This window comes from Canis lupus, chromosome 30 (genome assembly GCF_011100685.1).
Source record: "Canis lupus familiaris isolate Mischka breed German Shepherd chromosome 30, alternate assembly UU_Cfam_GSD_1.0, whole genome shotgun sequence".
NCBI classification, from domain to species: domain Eukaryota; kingdom Metazoa; phylum Chordata; class Mammalia; order Carnivora; family Canidae; genus Canis; species Canis lupus.
Window position 1 is genome coordinate 25709002 of NC_049251.1, and position 18032 is coordinate 25727033.

The 18032-nt window shown below is 36.6% G+C and overlaps 1 protein-coding gene across 8 annotated transcripts in view; it reads right to left on the minus strand.

Moving 5' to 3' along the window:
- The window catches only part of ICE2 (interactor of little elongation complex ELL subunit 2), a 67562-nt gene extending 55108 nt beyond the window's left edge, over positions 1 to 12454 (minus strand). For 4 of the 8 annotated variants that reach the window (XM_038580588.1, XM_038580590.1, XM_038580586.1 and 1 more), the window contains exons 1-5: positions 12321 to 12454; positions 11175 to 11300; positions 9306 to 9410; positions 2502 to 2763; positions 1231 to 1350 (exon numbers count right to left, since the gene is read on the minus strand). In XM_038580588.1, the coding sequence (XP_038436516.1) occupies positions 1231 to 1350; positions 2502 to 2763; positions 9306 to 9410; positions 11175 to 11215 (528 nt within the window). In that variant the 5' untranslated portion in view covers positions 11216 to 11300; positions 12321 to 12454. Of the gene's footprint in view, positions 1 to 1230; positions 1351 to 2501; positions 2764 to 9305; positions 9411 to 11174; positions 11301 to 11411; positions 11687 to 12320 lie in introns of those variants that run through there. The other 4 variants (XM_038580587.1, XM_038580592.1, XM_038580593.1 and 1 more) reach the window with 4 other exon arrangements.
- Positions 12455 to 18032: the final 5578 nt, after the last annotated feature.

The following is an 18032-nucleotide window of genomic DNA, read 5'->3' on the forward strand; positions in this document are numbered from 1 at the left end:
CTGAGTAAACTGAGAAAACATTTTAAATCAATGATACGAGGGGATGTGATTTATGTTTTATTTATTTTTAAAGATTTTATTTATTTATTCATGAGAGACACAGAGAGAAAGAGGCAGAGATATAGGCAGAGGGAGAAGCAGGCTCCATGCAGAGAGCCCAATGTGGGACTCGATACCAGGAGCCAAAGGCAAGACGCTCAACCGCTGAGCCATCCAGGCATCCCTGGTTTACATTTTAAAACCATCATTCTGGTCCCTTCAAAGCCACTATTAAAATAAGAATAGCTACAATTACTTCTCCACAGGGAAAAATATGACCCTTGGTTTAAGTATCATATGCAGGTTCAGAGAAAATAAAAATGCAATTCTTCCTTTTATTTAGAAGAATCACTCTTCTGGTTCATATTAATAGCAAAATTTTACCTTAAAAAGTATTTAAAAAAATGGTAAAACTAATATCCTGTCTTGCGCCCAATTATAGTGACCAGTTTTGTTTTGTTTTGTCTTAATTGTGGTAAAATACACATACACTTACTACCTTAATTTTTACATGGAGAGTGCAACACTGTTAAGTATCACACTGTTGTATATAATAACTAATTTTAAAAACTAAAAAAAATTCAGACTGGTGTTGGTGTTTGTAGATAAACTAATACAATAATATATATTAGTATTTATTATTTAAGTAGTGTATTCTGAATCTCTCATAGACCCACTGAATGATGGTAGGGCACAAAGTATAGTGATTTACATGCTTTGCTTATACATTTGCATGAATAATCTAAGTACCAGAAAATGAACTCACAGTTTAGAAATTCTTATTTATGGCTAGTTACCATGAAGATAATGAAAACAAATTTATGTGACTAAATACGAAATGACCATTCAGATTTTTAATGACCAAGGTAACTCCTTAAACATTCATTCTCTCACAAGGGAAATCAGTGCATCAGATCAAACCATCCATTTGAGTAAAATCTAATTCAAATTTGGTAGTTGGATCAGTTAAAAAAAAAAAAAGACACCAAATGTTAATATATTACAGTATATGATTTTGAGGTGCTAGAATTTCCATTATTAAAATACACGATGAATAAATGACCCACACACAATTTGGTTTCTGAATTAATAATACTGATATTTTTATATAATTTTCACAGGATCATCACATGTTTGAAAATGCTGTTATTGCCTACTACTTGGCAGTTTAAATAAATGATTTTTTTTTACCTCTGTGAAGAGACGAGCATCATCAGAAAGCAGATTATAATCCTGTGCACATTTCTTTGCAGAATTCTGCAAAAACTTTAGGAATTCAGTAACTTCTTCATTCACATGTTTTTTCATATCCTGATTTTTAAAAAAGTAGACATATCTTGGAATAAGAAGTATGACTGAAAACAATCACTTCTCAGTCACTGTTCTAATAATTTGTATTTAAAGACTAAAATATCATATCCAAAGCAGAAATCAGAGAAATAGTAAACATTATTATATAATAATGACAAACTCGTCATTAAAAACTCCACAATGTATATAAATCTCAAATCACTATGTGTAACACTTGAAACTAATACAACATTGCATATCAACTACACTTCGATTTAAAAAAAAAAATCCTAAACTCTGTAAAAATAGAAGAGCAAATGACTAATATTATACTACCTATTTAGGAATTAATACACTTTTTCATAAAATGCTCTCAACATAAAAAAGACAAACATTCAAATGGAAAAAATGTGCAAAGAACATGAATAGGCAAGTTACAAAAGAAATAAAAGTGGCTTAAAAACACATGGAAAAGGCTTATTTTCATTAGTAAATTAATGTGAATTAATATAAAACAAGGCATCACCATTTTTTTCCATATCAAAATAGAGGCTAAAAGGTAATATGCAGTGGTAGTGAAGATATTATTTTTTTAAAGAAAACCTTCATGCAATAGTGGTATATACAAATTGGCTTACACTTATTGCAGAACAATTAACTGTGTAAGTGCATATCAAAGGCTTAAAAACATGTATAGTTTTTGATCTGGCAATTATATTTTTAAAAGTTTATCTTAAGGAAACAATTATAGATGTGAACAAAGAGTTTGCAACCAAGATGTTCAACACAGCATTATTTATATAACTGAGTACTTGAAACTACTAATTAATTAAAAAAAACTTAAAATTGGCTCAATGATCAAGGTAAAATTGTTCTGCTAGTACATAAGATGAACTGGAGTGAAATATGCTCAGAACCAGAGAAAAATGCCTGAAGTATAATAGAACCAACAAAAGAATGAAGCACCAATGCTTTGTCAATTAAACTTAAATTTTTCATTTTTGTTAATACATTGCACCTAAAAACATAAAAGCAAAGTTAAAATATTTGAGCACTGGGTGTTATAATATATATTGGCAAACAGAACTCCAATAAAAAATATACATATAAAAGAAAAAAATTTCTAAAAAAAATAAATACTGTTTACTGAAACTGAAGAATAGAATACATACCAAGTACTGCAAGTAGTCATTTTTATTTATTCCAACAGCTTTGGAATTTGCAGGAATTTTTGCGTATTTAACCAACAAGTCCACATAACTCCTCTGCTCTCTCTGTGAGAAACGAGAGAAACGAGGATAAGGAACTCTTGGTTTTGGAAGAAGAATCATTCCAACTGTGGTTTTAACTTTTTCCTTTGCTTGAGTTGCTGAACTAACTGCCGGCTCATTTTCTACAGAACTTGCTGAGGCATTCAAATTTTCTCCTATACGTCTGGAAAAAAAAATACAATTTACAAATATGTGCTTTTCACATGAAGATTACTATCATGGAACTTCATGATTCTCAATCACCAGGGAGAATATAGCGTGATTAACATAGTAAATTCTAGATTATTATCTAACTCTGCCACCTGCATTTTGATGTTTAGCCATTTGGTGTAAATTAAGTATTCTGCAGGATAGGATCACATTACAAGTTTACCTTCAATTATCTGACAGAGAGGGAGAGGCAAAATCCTTAGACAAGTTATTCAATTTGGAACTTTTCCCCCTTTATTCAACAAGGGAAAACTGTTCTTGCCAATTATAGATGCAGGTATTTCCTGTTCACCTTTTTTATAATGCAAGTTGTTTTCAAAAGCTTAAATTCAGTAAGCTATGTCAGTTAATATGTTGAACAAAAGCCACTAAAAGCAGGATATGCTTAGGTCACAGGTTCACAAACTGAGATTCTAAATTTTCTAGTTTCCTTTAATTATCTCAAAATTTAAAAAGAAAATTCCAACACTGCATGCCATGTTTTACGGAAGCAATAGTGGTTTTAGAAAAGTTGTACAATCCTCTATCACTCATACATGGCTGAGACCATGGAAATGCCTTTATGCTTTGAATGAATGCAAAAGAGGAAATCTGGCATATCATAATGAAATGCACTATAGGGGAAAGTAATAACTAGAGAACCTGTTATCATAGTTGTTTATGAAACGATACCCCCAATTTCTTTAAAAAAAAAAATACCTTTCTGCACCAGTGAGATACATGAATACAAAGTTCTTATCTTGTTCATAATCTGTTGCTATTCCTAGTATTCAGTTATAGTAATCTACATTTTTAAGAAGGGAATTTTAAAGTATACAAATACATAACCGAACACAACTATACTTTCTTAGCCTTCACAATTCTAATTACCACCACAGTAATTGTTCCCTCTCATTTAGTTCCAAATTAAACAACAGTAGCACAAGTAGAAGGTAAACTAACGAGAAGGATGGAGGTGTTCATTCATTCATCTCCCCATTTGTTAATATTTACTAAGTGACTACCTTGTGCCAGCCTTATGTCAGAAACTGGGGAACAATATAGTCTTTATTCTCTAAAACTTTACAATTAAGTGGATCAAACAAATGAATGGGGAAGAAAGTAAGTATGTATATTAATACAGTGTAATGGCAGCCTATGGCAACCTCAGGTTTCCAAACTGAACTTACTGAATAGGTGACCATGAATCCTACGGATAACCTGATCAGGGATTAAGAGGGAGACTGGGGAGGGGCAAGAAATATTCAGAGCTGTGGTTCTCAATCATGACAGCATTAATTTCTTCGGGGAATTTGAGAAAAATATGGCAGCATCTGGGTTGTCACGAAAGAAGGGGATAATTAAAGGCACGTAGAGGTGAGGAATACTAGCTGCTTGGATTGTAATGTATGAAAATATACTGCCCAAATTTCAAAGGTCCCTTTAGGCTTTCTCTTACCATATACAAATATATCTGGTCTCTTATCACTTATCCTAACAATACATTTTATTCTCTTTTAGTTTTACGATTCTTCTATGGCACAGTTTACATTAATCTCTCTTAAATCCAATCTTGTTCATTTTAGCTGGTGCATCCGACTACTTCATTATATCTTCTAGTGTAGCAGTATCCATGCACTTACATATCCAATTATATAAATTATTTCCTTTGATTTCACATTTATATATCTACGACACTTTAAAAATATATTGTCTGTGGCTATTTTTAGCTATGAATTTTAATTCAGGTAGTAAAGGAAGTATCTTATTTTTCATAAATATTTGTTATGAAAAAGCCTGATCAGGCTGAGAATTATCAATTTAGATCAGTGTCTGGACAAAGAGTGAGTCTCACTCAAAACTACTGAAAATTTGTTTTAGATCAGCTTTATAATGCTAGAATAATTATGTTAAAAATGCCAAAATTCTTAGAAAAAAACTTAGGGCCCCAAAATAAGGCAAAATATCCAACCCCACTCTTTTAGAGCTAAACTAAAAATGGAAAACTAATCAAGAGACCTCGTTAGTGAATGGGAAAATAACTTTGGAAATTAAAATAAGGATGTTTAGGTGGCTCTGAAAATAATACAGGTGAAAGAAGACATACTTAGCTACTAAAGTTTCTCCAATAACTGTATAAAAATAAGCATATTTTAGGTTAACAAAATGAATATTAACTGCTGATCTTGAGAGAAATGTATTACAGCAAATTGATTTCTCACTAGAAAATGTCTTGAGAGCTATTCAAACCTAACAGTATTGTGTCCGCAACTCTTAACAATACTGCTTCACAGCTGTCTCTCTGAATATGAGAACATGTCTGTCCTTGTGGCACAAACTGGCAAATTTAATTAAGCTGCTGCAGCAACAAGATGCTGACTCAGATATGCCAGAGTAGGAATGTCAAGAAATTCTAGCAGTTTAAATTGGCTACATTCAGCAAAGAATGAAATGGCAGCACATCAAGATCATTTCCGTGTGCAGTGCTGTCAAAATCTTCATCAGGGTGCAAGCCAAAAGCATCTGACAGGGTTTCTCTATCCACATTTACAGCATTATATTTTATTTTAGTTGATGGTTTGAAGTTTTCCCCCTTCATTTTGTCAACCACCCATTCTCCTTTTTTAAAGTTTCTAAAAAAAAAAAAAAGAAAAAAAAAAGCGTATTTCAAACTTTTAGTTTCCAATGCTTTAAGTCTACTGGTTTGGGTGGCTTCAAGTAGTATTTGGAAATGGTGCTTCTAGCCTCCGTCTAAAGTCTACCTGTACCTCCTGAATTCGACTTATACTTTTCTTTTTTTTTTTTTTTTTTTTAAATATTTTATTTATTTATTTAGGATAGTCACAGAGAGAGAGAGAGAGGCAGAGACACAGGCAGAGGGAAAAGCAGGCTCCATGCACTGGGAGCCTGACGTGGGATTCGATCCCGGGTCTCCAGGATCGCGCCCTGGGCCAAAGGCAGGCGCCAAACCGCTGCGCCACCCAGGGATCCCTTTTTTTTTTTTTTTTTTTTTTTAAATGACTTATACTTTTCTTTATTAAACATGTTAAAATTTCATAATTTTTATTCGAAGCTATTTTCCCCCTTGTGGGCTTAAAACCCAGTTAGAAGTATATACAACAGAAAGTTAATTTTTTTATTTTATTTTTTTAAAGATTTTTATTTATTTATTCATGAGAGACACAAAGAGAGAGAGGCAGAGGCAGAAGCAGACTCCATGGAGAGAGCCCAATGTGGGACTCGATCCTGACACTCCAGGATCAGGCCCTGGGCCAAAGGCAGGCCCTGGGCCAAAGGCCAAAACCACTGACCCACCCAGGGATCCCCCACAACTGAAACTTTAATTTAAAAAAAGGTAAATGTTTACCTTCCAGTAGAGGGAGAAGGGTTGAATAAAAACTTCCTATTGTAGAAAGCAGAGTAATCAGAAGTATCAATATTTTCCCAAATATGTTAGAGGACACAAAACCCACAAAATTAGGGTTAATCAAAATTTTTCACTTTTCCTAATTTTTCCATCAAGAAAAATTTTTCCATCAAGAAAAATCAAAATTTTCCAAAAAATCAAAATTTTCCAAAAATCAAAATTTTCCAAAAAATTTTTCCATCAAGAAAATATCTGTAAATTAATAGTCTGAAAATCCATTCCTTACTGTAATAAAACTTTATAAAATTTAACATGAGCAAAAAAGAAATACATGAAATCAATGCCTCAAGTCTTTATTTTTTTACGCCAAAAGGTAAATTATACTAATAAATTATTTTGTGTTATGCAGAAATCTAAAGAAAAACAAGCATATTCTAAGAAGAAAATACTTTAGAAGTTGTACTCAACTGCCAGCAAGATGCCCTCTCCCTTACATAATTCAGACTATAACCCACATAGGACATGCTGACTAGAACTAAACTTGAAAAGAACCATTAAAATAATTAAGGAGCAGTGGCAGGATGAAGAGTAATACTAAAAATTTTTAGTCCAAAAAGATGAAGGCTGAGATAAAAGTACATAAAATGGTGAGAAGCTTTTAAGATACATGGTCATTTTACCTTTAGAAAAACGTAAAGATATACATCTTTGTCCTCCTTTTCCAGGAGACTAGATTTGGTAGGCATTCTTTAATTCAAATAAACAATGGCAATTCTTTATTTGATAATAAGTTTTAAGAAATCTTAAAAATTTTTTTTAAAAAAAAAAGAAATTAAGTTATCCTCACGAAATGGTACAGTCGAATAACAAAATTACCTTAAAAAATCCATAGATGCATTTATATGGGATCTACTCAACTTTCTATAGGTGATATAAGCAAAAACATTATAATTATGCTCCCAGGCAAGAATGTTCCTTTTAAAATTGCCTCTTTACTTCGACCTCTGCTTGCTTTTTTTTTTTTTTTTCTCTGCTTGCTTTTATATGAACTTATTTATTCATCTGGTGAATCAAAAAAGCACTTCAAAAAATGTTTTTAATGGTAATCTGGCAGTATCTATCAAAATAAAAAACATATGCATACCTTCTCTTATAGGAATTTATCATACTTATATCAGCATATGTATAAAAAGGATGCTCAATGTTTATAATAGGAAAGGAATGGAAACAACCGAAATGAATATCAATGGAGTCATTTAATTGATTCCACAGACATCCTTAAAGGTTCAGATTCAAAAGTATGGGTTGAAAGTACAAAATCAGTATTTCTTAAAAGCTCCAAAGAGTATAATGAGCCAGAATGGTAAGCCTGAAAATGAAGATGGCACAAGAGACTGAGAAATGTCACCATAACCAGAAAACTAGGAGAGTAAGAGATCTTCATAGTTGAGAAGTCACTGATGATCTTAAGAGGAGCAGTTTGTTTTTTTGTTTTGTTTTGTTTTTAAAGATTTTATTTATTTATTCATGAGAGGCAGAGAGAGACAGAGAGAGAGAGAGAGAGAGAGAGAGAGAGGCAGAGACAAAGGCAGAGGGAGAAGCAGGCTCCATGCAGGGAGCCTGATGTAGGACTTGATCCCAAGTCTCCAGGATCACACCCTGGGCTGAAGGCAAGTGCTAAACTGCTGAGCCACCCAGGGATCCCAAGAGGAGTTGTTTTAATAGACCAGTGAGGATGGAGACCAGATTGGAGTGGGGTTCAGTGAAAGCAAATGCAGTGGGAAGTGTTTTATCCTGTTTTATTAATCCATTCTCCCAAGTTATCTTTTGAGTAGAGAGTTTAATTCATTTAAAGTAATTACTGACAAGGAAGGACTTATTATTGTCATTTTGTTAAACGTTTTTTATATGTCATAATTTTTTGTCCCTCACTTCCTCCCAGATATATAAGTTTTTAAAGAAATCTAAGTACAAACAATACAAAAGGTAAGAAAGTAACATGGATGGAGTCCAGGGATTGTAACGGGAAAAACTTGAGTACCTTTAAACACTGATTAAGAGAAAATGAAAATATAGGAGTAGGAAGAGATGCTAATTGACAGGATACTGAGGAAGGCAGGAACAGATACGGACCCATTCCATACACAGGCTGGAAATATTCTTCCTCAATTGCAAAATGAGTGGAGAAAGGATGAAAGTAAATATTGGGCTCCTCTAGAGAAGCTCCCCAATTCCTCACTTGGCGTATTTACAGTCCATTCTAGTAAACTCAATTACTTGGTTTGAAGACTCATCCACAACAGAATAGAAACAGCCAATCACAAAAGAAAGAAGAGCTGTTATGGGCAGGCAAACAGTAGGAAGGGACAATTATCACTGAATAGGCATGTTCATACCAGAAAGGAAAAAAATCTCCAGCAATTTGTCAGTATCTATTAAGATATAAAAGGCATATGCCATCTAACCAAACAATTCAATAATCTTATAAACATTACAAGAATTTCATCAATGTATTGTTTATAATTACAAAAAAAGAGGACCACATTTGGCAATATTGGACTAGCTAAATTAATGAAAACTATATATATGAAGTACTATGCAACAGTTAAGATTAAAACACATAGAGGCATGGAAAGATACATGAAATATTATTTTAAATGAAAAAAAGGAACTGCAAAACAGTTTTATAGTATTTTCTGTTATTTATAATATGATCCCTTTTTTTTCTTTTTAAATTTTTATTTATTTATTTGAGAGAAAGAGAGTGACATATAGCAACAGAAGGTACAAGCAGGGAGGAGAGGGAGAAGCAGGCTCTCTGCTGAGCAAGGAGCCCAATGCAGGGCTGGATCCTAGAACCTTGAAATCTTGACCTGAGCTGAAGGCAGATGGTTAACTGACTGAGCCACTCAGGCACTACCTCCCATTTTTGTCTTTATATTGGTGTGGAGAAAGGTCCAAAAAGATTTATACACACACATGCACATACATCAAAGACTAGTCATCCTTGGGTACTGGATTCTTCCATTTTCTAATTCTTACATTTTTATAATTTGAATTTTAATAGTGGATACAGATATAAAACTTCAACTGCCAGAAAAATAACAATCAAATGTGAAAATAAATAACCAAATAAATAAATATATTACCTGTTAGATAAAACATATAGTTCTTTTAAACTTGGAGCCATGGAATGGTCTTTATAATTTTCTTGAGAGAAAAATGTCTTAAGGCCATTTTTGGGGGAAACATCCCTGTGAAACAAAGTTATTTATTTACATTTGACAATTCAAAATCTCATGCTAGACTAAGTAGCCGTAATGGTACAATTGTAGTTTACAACTACATGCCCCTTACAGCCCCTTTCCCAGACAATCACCTCTTAATAATTTTAATTTCACATATCAGATGTCTGAGTTTAGATGTTTTACTTGACTGGCTTTTAGCCGAGGCTCTTTCTGAAATTCCCCAGCTCAAATAATCAGCCTTGCTTTTTCCTTTAATATTTGATTAAATGTCAGAGATACTTAAGAGTTAAAGATAGAACAGACTGAAGTACAATTAAGAGTCTGTCAGGATCAGGGCTCACCTCAGGCTCTGTGGCATAACATGAAGATGTTTGGCTGCTGAAAGAAAATGCTTCTCAACTTAGTTTTGTTTCATGCATTATTGCACCAGGCCACAAGACACTACAAAGACTGAATATCCTACCTATTGTCATTAACTTGGCAAATGTGACAAATGGTGTGCCTCTGCTAAAACCACTTCAAAGGTCTTATATGATTTTCCACAACATCATAATTAGAGACTAAGATATTACAGTCACACTTTCCATATAAGAAGGATCCAATAAATGCTGGTTGAAGGAATTAAGAACAGTGAGAACCATAATCTAGAAAGGACAAACATTATTAGGATTCTATGGGAAAAGGTAGTTCCAAGGGCAACAATACTGTGCAAAAACTGTAAACTACATTTGGTTTCACAATGTCAATGGTGTTTAAGAGCATCTGTGCTGTATCTGAACACCTTCTTTATGACAATGAGCATAAATGTATACACCTTCTAAAACTTAAAATAGAACAATCTATTAAATGATAACTTCTGGATGCCCCATTCCCAAAATAGGAAATCTTAGCTTTTGCCCCATACTCATTTCTTACTGTTTTTAAAAGTATTTATAGAAAACATAAATAAACAAAACAAAAACAACTACAATTAAAGTATAAATGGTAAAAATTAGGATGTCTTACTTGCTATGCACCAGTAATAATTTCTTATTACCGTACTGTATCTGTCAAAGCTCATTAAATTATAAGGTTTTTGCTTGTAATACAAAAACTAACTCATGGACTCCAGGACAGTGAGCAACTTGGGAAGCACTGCTTGCAATAAAAAAATACTTATGGAGCTCATACTGATTGAATCTTATGAGTCAGGTACTATTTAAATCACCTCTGTAATCTCTCCTAACTTTAGTATTCTCTTTGGCTAGCAAAGGGTGGATGCTCAGTACATTTGTATTAAATTGACCTAAAGCAGCACATGTATTAGATTCCTACAAAACCACACTTAACGAGTCATACATTTCTAAAACACAGTCTATGCATTTATAATATCACTCGATATAGATTCTAACATAACAAAATGAAGCTTGTCTATTCTTAAAGAGGGCTTTTCTATTACTTGTACAGAAATGGGTAAGGTTATCGGGCACAAGAAAATTCCAGCTTCTCTTCTTCACTAAGACACCAAAAATAAATAATAAATACATGATGGAGTTATACCTACTAGCCAGCTGGGTGATGGATTATTGTCATTTTAGGAGGGTAACTGCAATCAGCTAGACCTCAAAAGTGTTCAGTATGTGAAGGTAAGACTGGGGTTATGTTCTGAGCCATCAAATTTGTTACCTTTCTATTTCTTCCAAATCTCTCCACGGCCGGAAACCCTCCTTTCATAATCCAGCCACCAGTCCCACTTCACTCCTCTTTAGATTACCAACAGATGTGACTCACCAGTTCAGCCTTGGTTCCCCCATGGCCATCATGGAGCTCATATTCCTAGATTTCTGCTTCACTCTAGCTCACAGTTCTGCTGCCTGGCAGTGCGGGCTCCAGAGGGATGCAGGATTTCTCCAGAATCTACACTCAAGTGAGGAAAAACAGAAGGTCAAGATCAAAAGCAGAGGGCTGGCTGGGCCAAGGGGCCAGGTGTGAACCTGGAACACCTGCCCTCCACTGACAGGGACACACCTAAAACAGAGCGCAGCACGCGGAGGGCTATTCCCAAGGTTCTTTGTACCAGAACAGCAATGCTGATGCAGGAGCCCTTCTTCTCCTTCGAACTTAACTCCAGTAAATAACCTAACTCTCAGGACACTCATTGTGGAAAAGGGAGTCCAAACACAATGCTGTTCTCGCTGCTGACAGAACTAGATCACCCAAGGGGACGGGGCTCTAAGTCTTGACCCTGCTCCCCTCCATTCCCTTACTGGCCCAAATAAACCTGGCTTCCGTTTTCCCAGCCATACGCGGTTATGGGGCAGATTCCGCCAGAGACGCCCTGGATATCAAGAATCTTAAAATAAATAAATAAATAAATAAATAAATAAATAAATAAATAAATAAATAAATAAATAAATAAAAATAAATAAATAAATGGCCACTTTTGAGGACACTGAGGTCCAGGGGACTTGAATGACATTTCACAGACTCCAACAGAGGCGGTCGCCAGGGCTGCACATCGGACCTGACCCCTCCTCCAGGGTTCTGTGCTGCCCGGGTCACCGCGAGCGGACTGATGAAGCGCCACGTGAGACACTAACAGTCCAATTTGCAAGTCGGACTCTCGGTCCCCGCCGCCCCCCCCAACCCCCCGCCCAAGCCACCTCTGTCGCATTAGGACCCTCTGGGGCTGGGTGGGGAGGGAGAGCCGATGAAGACAAAAGGGATGTGGCTGAGGGAAAGGGGGCGGAAGGAGAAATAAGGTTCCAGTAAGGTGAGTAAAGGGGGGAGGGGTACGCGCCAACACCAGGCGCGGAGGGTGCTGGCCCGGCCACGGGGGCCGCCATGTTCCCTCCTCCCGCCCGTCACGAGCGTGCCCGCCTGCGAGGAAGCGCCCTCCCTTCCGCGTCTGGGCTGCAGAGCAGCCTTTCCGCCCACCTCGTGGTCCGCGGCGGCTCTGGCCTGGGCCGCGGCCCCCGCTCCACACATGCTCCACCCCACTCCTCACTCTGTCGCGCGCGTCCGCGGAAGGCCGTATTTAAAGGACGTGGCCGCGCCGCCTCGGCCCTGCGTAATGACGTCACGGGCGACGCCGCGGGCGGGGCCGGTGCTCCCGTCCCTCGGATGCTCCCGGGTGCTCTGCCTGGAAAGCGCGAGGGCCGCCTTGCCGGGACTTGCCCCGCGGAAGGGACTCGAGGCTTGTGTCGTCCTAGAAAGTCCCCGACCTCGAGGGAATAGTGATGGGTCAAAAGAGGGACGCGCGACAAGTACAGTCTAAGACCCCAGCAGAGCTGGTTATGACCTGGGGCAAAATATCTTTAGTTTTCCTAATCTTGTTATCTCATCTGTGAAATGGAGTTATCACCGGCACTTACTTAGGGGTTGTTTTGTTTTGTTTTGTTTTTACTTAGGGTTTTTGAAAGGATTAAATGAGGTAATGGATAAAGCTGAGCTCAGCACGCCACCTGGCACGTACTAGCACCTCCACTCCATCCCCACTCCATTTCCGGATGTCACTTTCTACCTGCAGCGACCCTGGTGGGCCCCGCTAATCTTATTTTCATTCATTAAAGGAAGATTTATTGAGCGCCTACGATGTGTGTTTGGTGCTGGGGACACAGAGGACTAAGACCGGAATACCCGTTTTCCCAAGAGCTTTTGATCACTGGGACTCTCATTCACATTAAATAATGATAAAACAACAAAGTAGGAAGCTACTGGAGAGAGATTGTGCAAATTCAGAGAGGACAGAAATCACTAGTGAGAGGGACGGAAAACAGCTATTGAATCCTTGCATGTCAGTTACTACATTGGGCGTTTGACATGTCAGCTCATTTGAAGAATCTGAAATACGTGGCTGATGGGAAAGGGCATTCTAGAAAGGGATCAGCACAAGGAAGTGCACAAACCTATTGCATGAACAGAGTCCAGTTTGTATGCTAGCAGGAAGGCATGTTCTAAATTTTGACGTCATTTATGATATTGATTAAAACTATGTTTACACAGAAATTATACTTCTATTAAAAGTCCCCCTTGAATACAGGGACCCTTAGGTAATTTATTTTGCTGAGGATGCAAGGACTATAAAGAGTAGTAGAGGAAGAGTCTGAAAAACACATTGGGACTAAGCCACAGAAGAACATATAAGCTAGACTAAGGATTCTTTGACTTTATTGTGTAAGAAATGAAATGTTGGTCTAGGGACTGGGGGTTGCTTATCAGCAGAGGAATGCTAGAGGAGACAGTGCTTGTGAATACTTGCAGATCAGCTGGAGCAAGGAGTGGCACTGTGCAGGTAGCATTTATTTGGTAAGTGATATTCACAGCCTGTGCTAGGACAGAGACGGATATCAAGGCAGTGTAGAATATTAGGGGGTACTATCTCATAAAGCATGCAGAGAGAATTGGGACTCCAATCTTTCTCTTTAGCAGCTGCTTAAAAAAGGGCACAAGAATTGTTCAAGCACATATGCTGCTGGGATTGGCCCATAGTGGTGCGGGGTGGTAACATCACCAGTCATGGCCTGTGTTGAGATTACAGATTATTATCAAAAGCATGCTCTGGTTTGGTGTTTTTGATTTCCGGTGGTTACAAGATAGCACATAGAATCAGAATTTTTAGAGCCGGAAGGAACTTTGGAGATTATCTCATCCAACCTCTTATTTTCCTCATAAAGAAACTGGGGCCTAGGTTGTCAAGTGACTTTTCTAACATTAAATGATCAGTGACAAAGTGGCTACTAAAAATCAGGTCTTAACAACTTTCGCCATTACAATACATTAAATATATGTATTCTTTCTTCTTTATGCTCTACTTGTAAACCAGAAGCACTTTAGTGAAAAGAACATGGGTTTTTGGAGTCTAGCTGATATGGGTTTCATCTCAGTTTTCCTGCTTACTGGCAGTGTAATCCTACAGATGCTGCATCTCCTCTTTGAGCCTTGGTTTCCTTATTTGGGTAATAAAGACAGTAATATCTCACAGGGTTGTTGTAAGGATTAGAAGTAACATATAAAAAGTACATCGCAAAGAGTTCAACATAAAATAACCATTAGTACATACTTTTTCTGCCCTTCCCAAACCACAAAAACCCATAGTGGAGGTAGCATTGTAAACAAATGTATATAATACAAATAAGAAATGGTACATACACACACACACACACACCACATATTGATTCTATGGGAACATGATGAGGAAGGAACTTATTCTGACTGAGACAGCTTAGAGACCACTTCAGAGAAGTTTAATTTATATTGCATCTTGAAAGATGAGTAGGAGTTCCCTGGGTAGAAAAGGGGCTATGGGTTTTCAGGTGTGGAGAAAGTGCAGAAATTTGAAACAGCACTGCATGTTCTGGGGAAGGAGAAAAGCTACTGCATTGTTGTGGGCTGGGGTTGGGGGGGTGGGGGTGGGGAATGAAGGCCATTGGACTGGAAAGGGAGAAGGAACCAGAGATGGTCTTCATGTTATATTAGAGAATTTGGACATTGGACTTAATTCTCTGGGTGATGGGGAAACCAGTGTGTATGTGTGTCTCTGTGTCTGTACATCTAAAATAGCTTTATTGAGGTATAATCTATGTGTCATAAAATTCACCCATTTTATTTGTATCATTCACTGATTTTTAGTAAATGTATGGAGTTTTGCAGCCCACAGTCAACCCTGGCAAGTTTTAAAACATGCCATTACTCTGAAAAATCCTTTGTGCTTCTTTGCAATTAATCTTTCTTCCTACCCTCTAGCCCCAGGCAAACACAAATCTGATTTCCATCTCTATAGATTTGCCTTTTTTGGATGTTTCATATAAATAAAATCATGCAATATGGATTTTTCTCTTGGAAGAATATTTTTTAAGACAATCCATGTTGCAGTAGGTATTAATAGTTTTGTTGCTGAATTGTAGTGAATTTATTGGTATGCCCCATTTTGTTTGTGCATGCAACAGTTAACAGACATTAGATGGTTACCACCTTTCCGGCTATTATGAGTCATGTTGTTATGAGCGTTTGTATATCAATCACTGTGTGAACTTTGTATTTTCATTTCTTTTGGGCAGATACCAAGGAGTGGAATTGCTGGACTGTACGTAAATTTAACTTTTTAAGAGCCTACCAAGCTGTTTTCCAAAGTGATTGTATCATTTTATTCTGTGGATTTTTATGCAGAGGAAATATTTGGTTTTCCATTCTTGCTAAACTGAAAACCAAACTCAGACATTGAATGAGAAGTCAATATCATTTTAAAAGAATTTGTAACAGTAGACTTTTTTTGAGTTTATAAAATGTTTCATTGGACTAAATTTCAAAAAGAATTTCTTAAAATGGCAACCACTTGGCTAAGTGAAGTTATTGCAGTTGCTTCTAGATGTGTATTTCTTCTTGTGGACCAAGTCAAGACAGAGGCATATGCATGATCATCTATTTTTTTTTATTAGTAACAAGTCATTTTCCTATCATTCAGCTAATGAGCTTCTTCTGCTTGATTTGGGATGAACTTAGCCTTGGAGAGTTTATTGTGTGGTAACAACTTCACTCAGGGAATTACTTCATGAACTTAACAATCATCCATAATATTCTTTCAAAATGAGAATTCATAAATAGTTCTCTAGGAAAGAGTTTTTGATCTAGGAATTGATTCAGAGCTATTGGGGGAAATACTGTTGCCAGTAGTAATTTGTTCAAACCTGACTTTTCAGCAATAAATGTATTTCAAGGGGGGAGGAAATTATCATTAGTCCTGAAAACCAGCATAATGCTCAGGCCTAGGATATCCTGTTTCAGAGGAGAATGGCTAACATGGTCAAAATTTTCCACTCAGAAGATAATATGTTTTGAAGTATAGTTTGTACTGTTCTATATTAACATGGTCCCTGCACTAAAAACAACAAAACAAACCAGAACTAACTGTTCATCTGAATGCTGGTCTTTTATAGGGAGCCTCTAACTCTCCCATGGAGAGAGGCTGATGACAGAAGAGATAATTTCAAGTAAGATAATTAAGCAGTTATTTATATTTATCTTTAGAATACAGTATGTATTTATTGGCGGGATAAAGAAAGAATGGTAGAAAAGGTGGATGTGCGATTTGCTAGGAGGTTACTATCATAATTTGGGGTGAGGCTAATCTTAAAATTAATTTTTGTTCTCTAAGCACAGAACAATCAAGAAGTTGAAGCAACTTCTCCCCTGCAGAGAGGAAGTGATCCTGGAATTAAATATATTGTTTGAGAAGCCTATCAAGTGGATAAGCAATAAACGGATTGTTGAGACATGACTGTATTTTACTGGAGTCAATAGTCCCCCTCCTGAGGAGAAAAAAAATCCAGAGGCAGAGTCAATCTGTTAAGACTAGTTTATCTCTTTCCAACATCAGAGATAAATGACATTAGAAAATTAAAAAAGGATTTTTCTCCACCTCACAAGTAGTGGTACAGTGAAATTACAGTGTGCCTGTTAATTTTGCAGTAGGCTTCTGCCAATAGGAGAGTCTAGGCTTGCCATAAGAAACATTGAGTACCCAACAATGAGATTCTTCTGGGATCCAGGAGTGTTCTCTTGACAAAAATTCCCTGCTTCCTCCCATGTTCCTGAAATTTCTTAGGCAAGACTGTATTTATTCTTCTTGTTTCTGGTGACTTATAGAATATTAACAATCTCTTTTAGACCATGGCTTTGAATATTACTGGGCCCCATCTCCAGTTTCTTGTTCAAAAGGGGAAAAGAAGGTGCTGAGCTACATCTCAGCCCATCAGCAGTTAACCCCTTAGTAGTAACAGTACCAACCAAGATACACTGTGGTCAGATCTTACTATCATTGTTTTTGCTTTTTCTCCAAGAGTTTATTAATCTGACATTTGTTTTTGTTATTAATCTGACATTTCTTTCTAAATCTCCCATGAGATCATTATATACAGAATGGTAAGAAATCCCTCTTACACTCTCGTTCTGGTATCTCTTTGAAGCTGGGCAAGCTAATCCATGGCGAGGTGAGTGTAAACCATTGTTTTTATCAGAAAGAGTTTAGGCATGGGTTTGGCCAAAGGCCTGGAGGTGACAGATTTCATTACATGAATTCCATTTTTTCCATTAATTCTTAATTTCCTGAGATACTGGAAGGCGGTGAATATAATTATATAGAATTTGACAGTCTACAAATATTTCACATGCATAATCTCATTCTTCCTCTTCTCAGAAGCAGTTGGAAATAAAAGCAGGATTAAGGACTGTCACATGAAAAACTTTGGGGATCAGTTCAAACATTTATTGTACTGAGTGCAAGAGACACTTAGGTATCGTAGTATGTGCGTGTGAAGGAAAATGCCAACTCAGTTGCATTTATTCTGACCTCAGCATATTTTATAATTTGGATGTCCTTGACGTTACTTTCAAAATACTTTTTAACATCTTTTTATTACTTTCAAAATAATTTATGATGAGATGTTTTGCATAATCAAAATAGTGTGATACTTAGCTGATATTAAATTTATTAGTTTACTCCTATATAATCTACTCAAGAGGTGGTTGGGCTGAGGTAGGGCAAAGACATCTCAGAAAGTCAGATTTTTTTAAACATCTTTGGCATCATTTCTGACACTCCATTTTAATGATTTCTAAAGCAAAGATGACAAAGTATGGTGTGCATTCAGG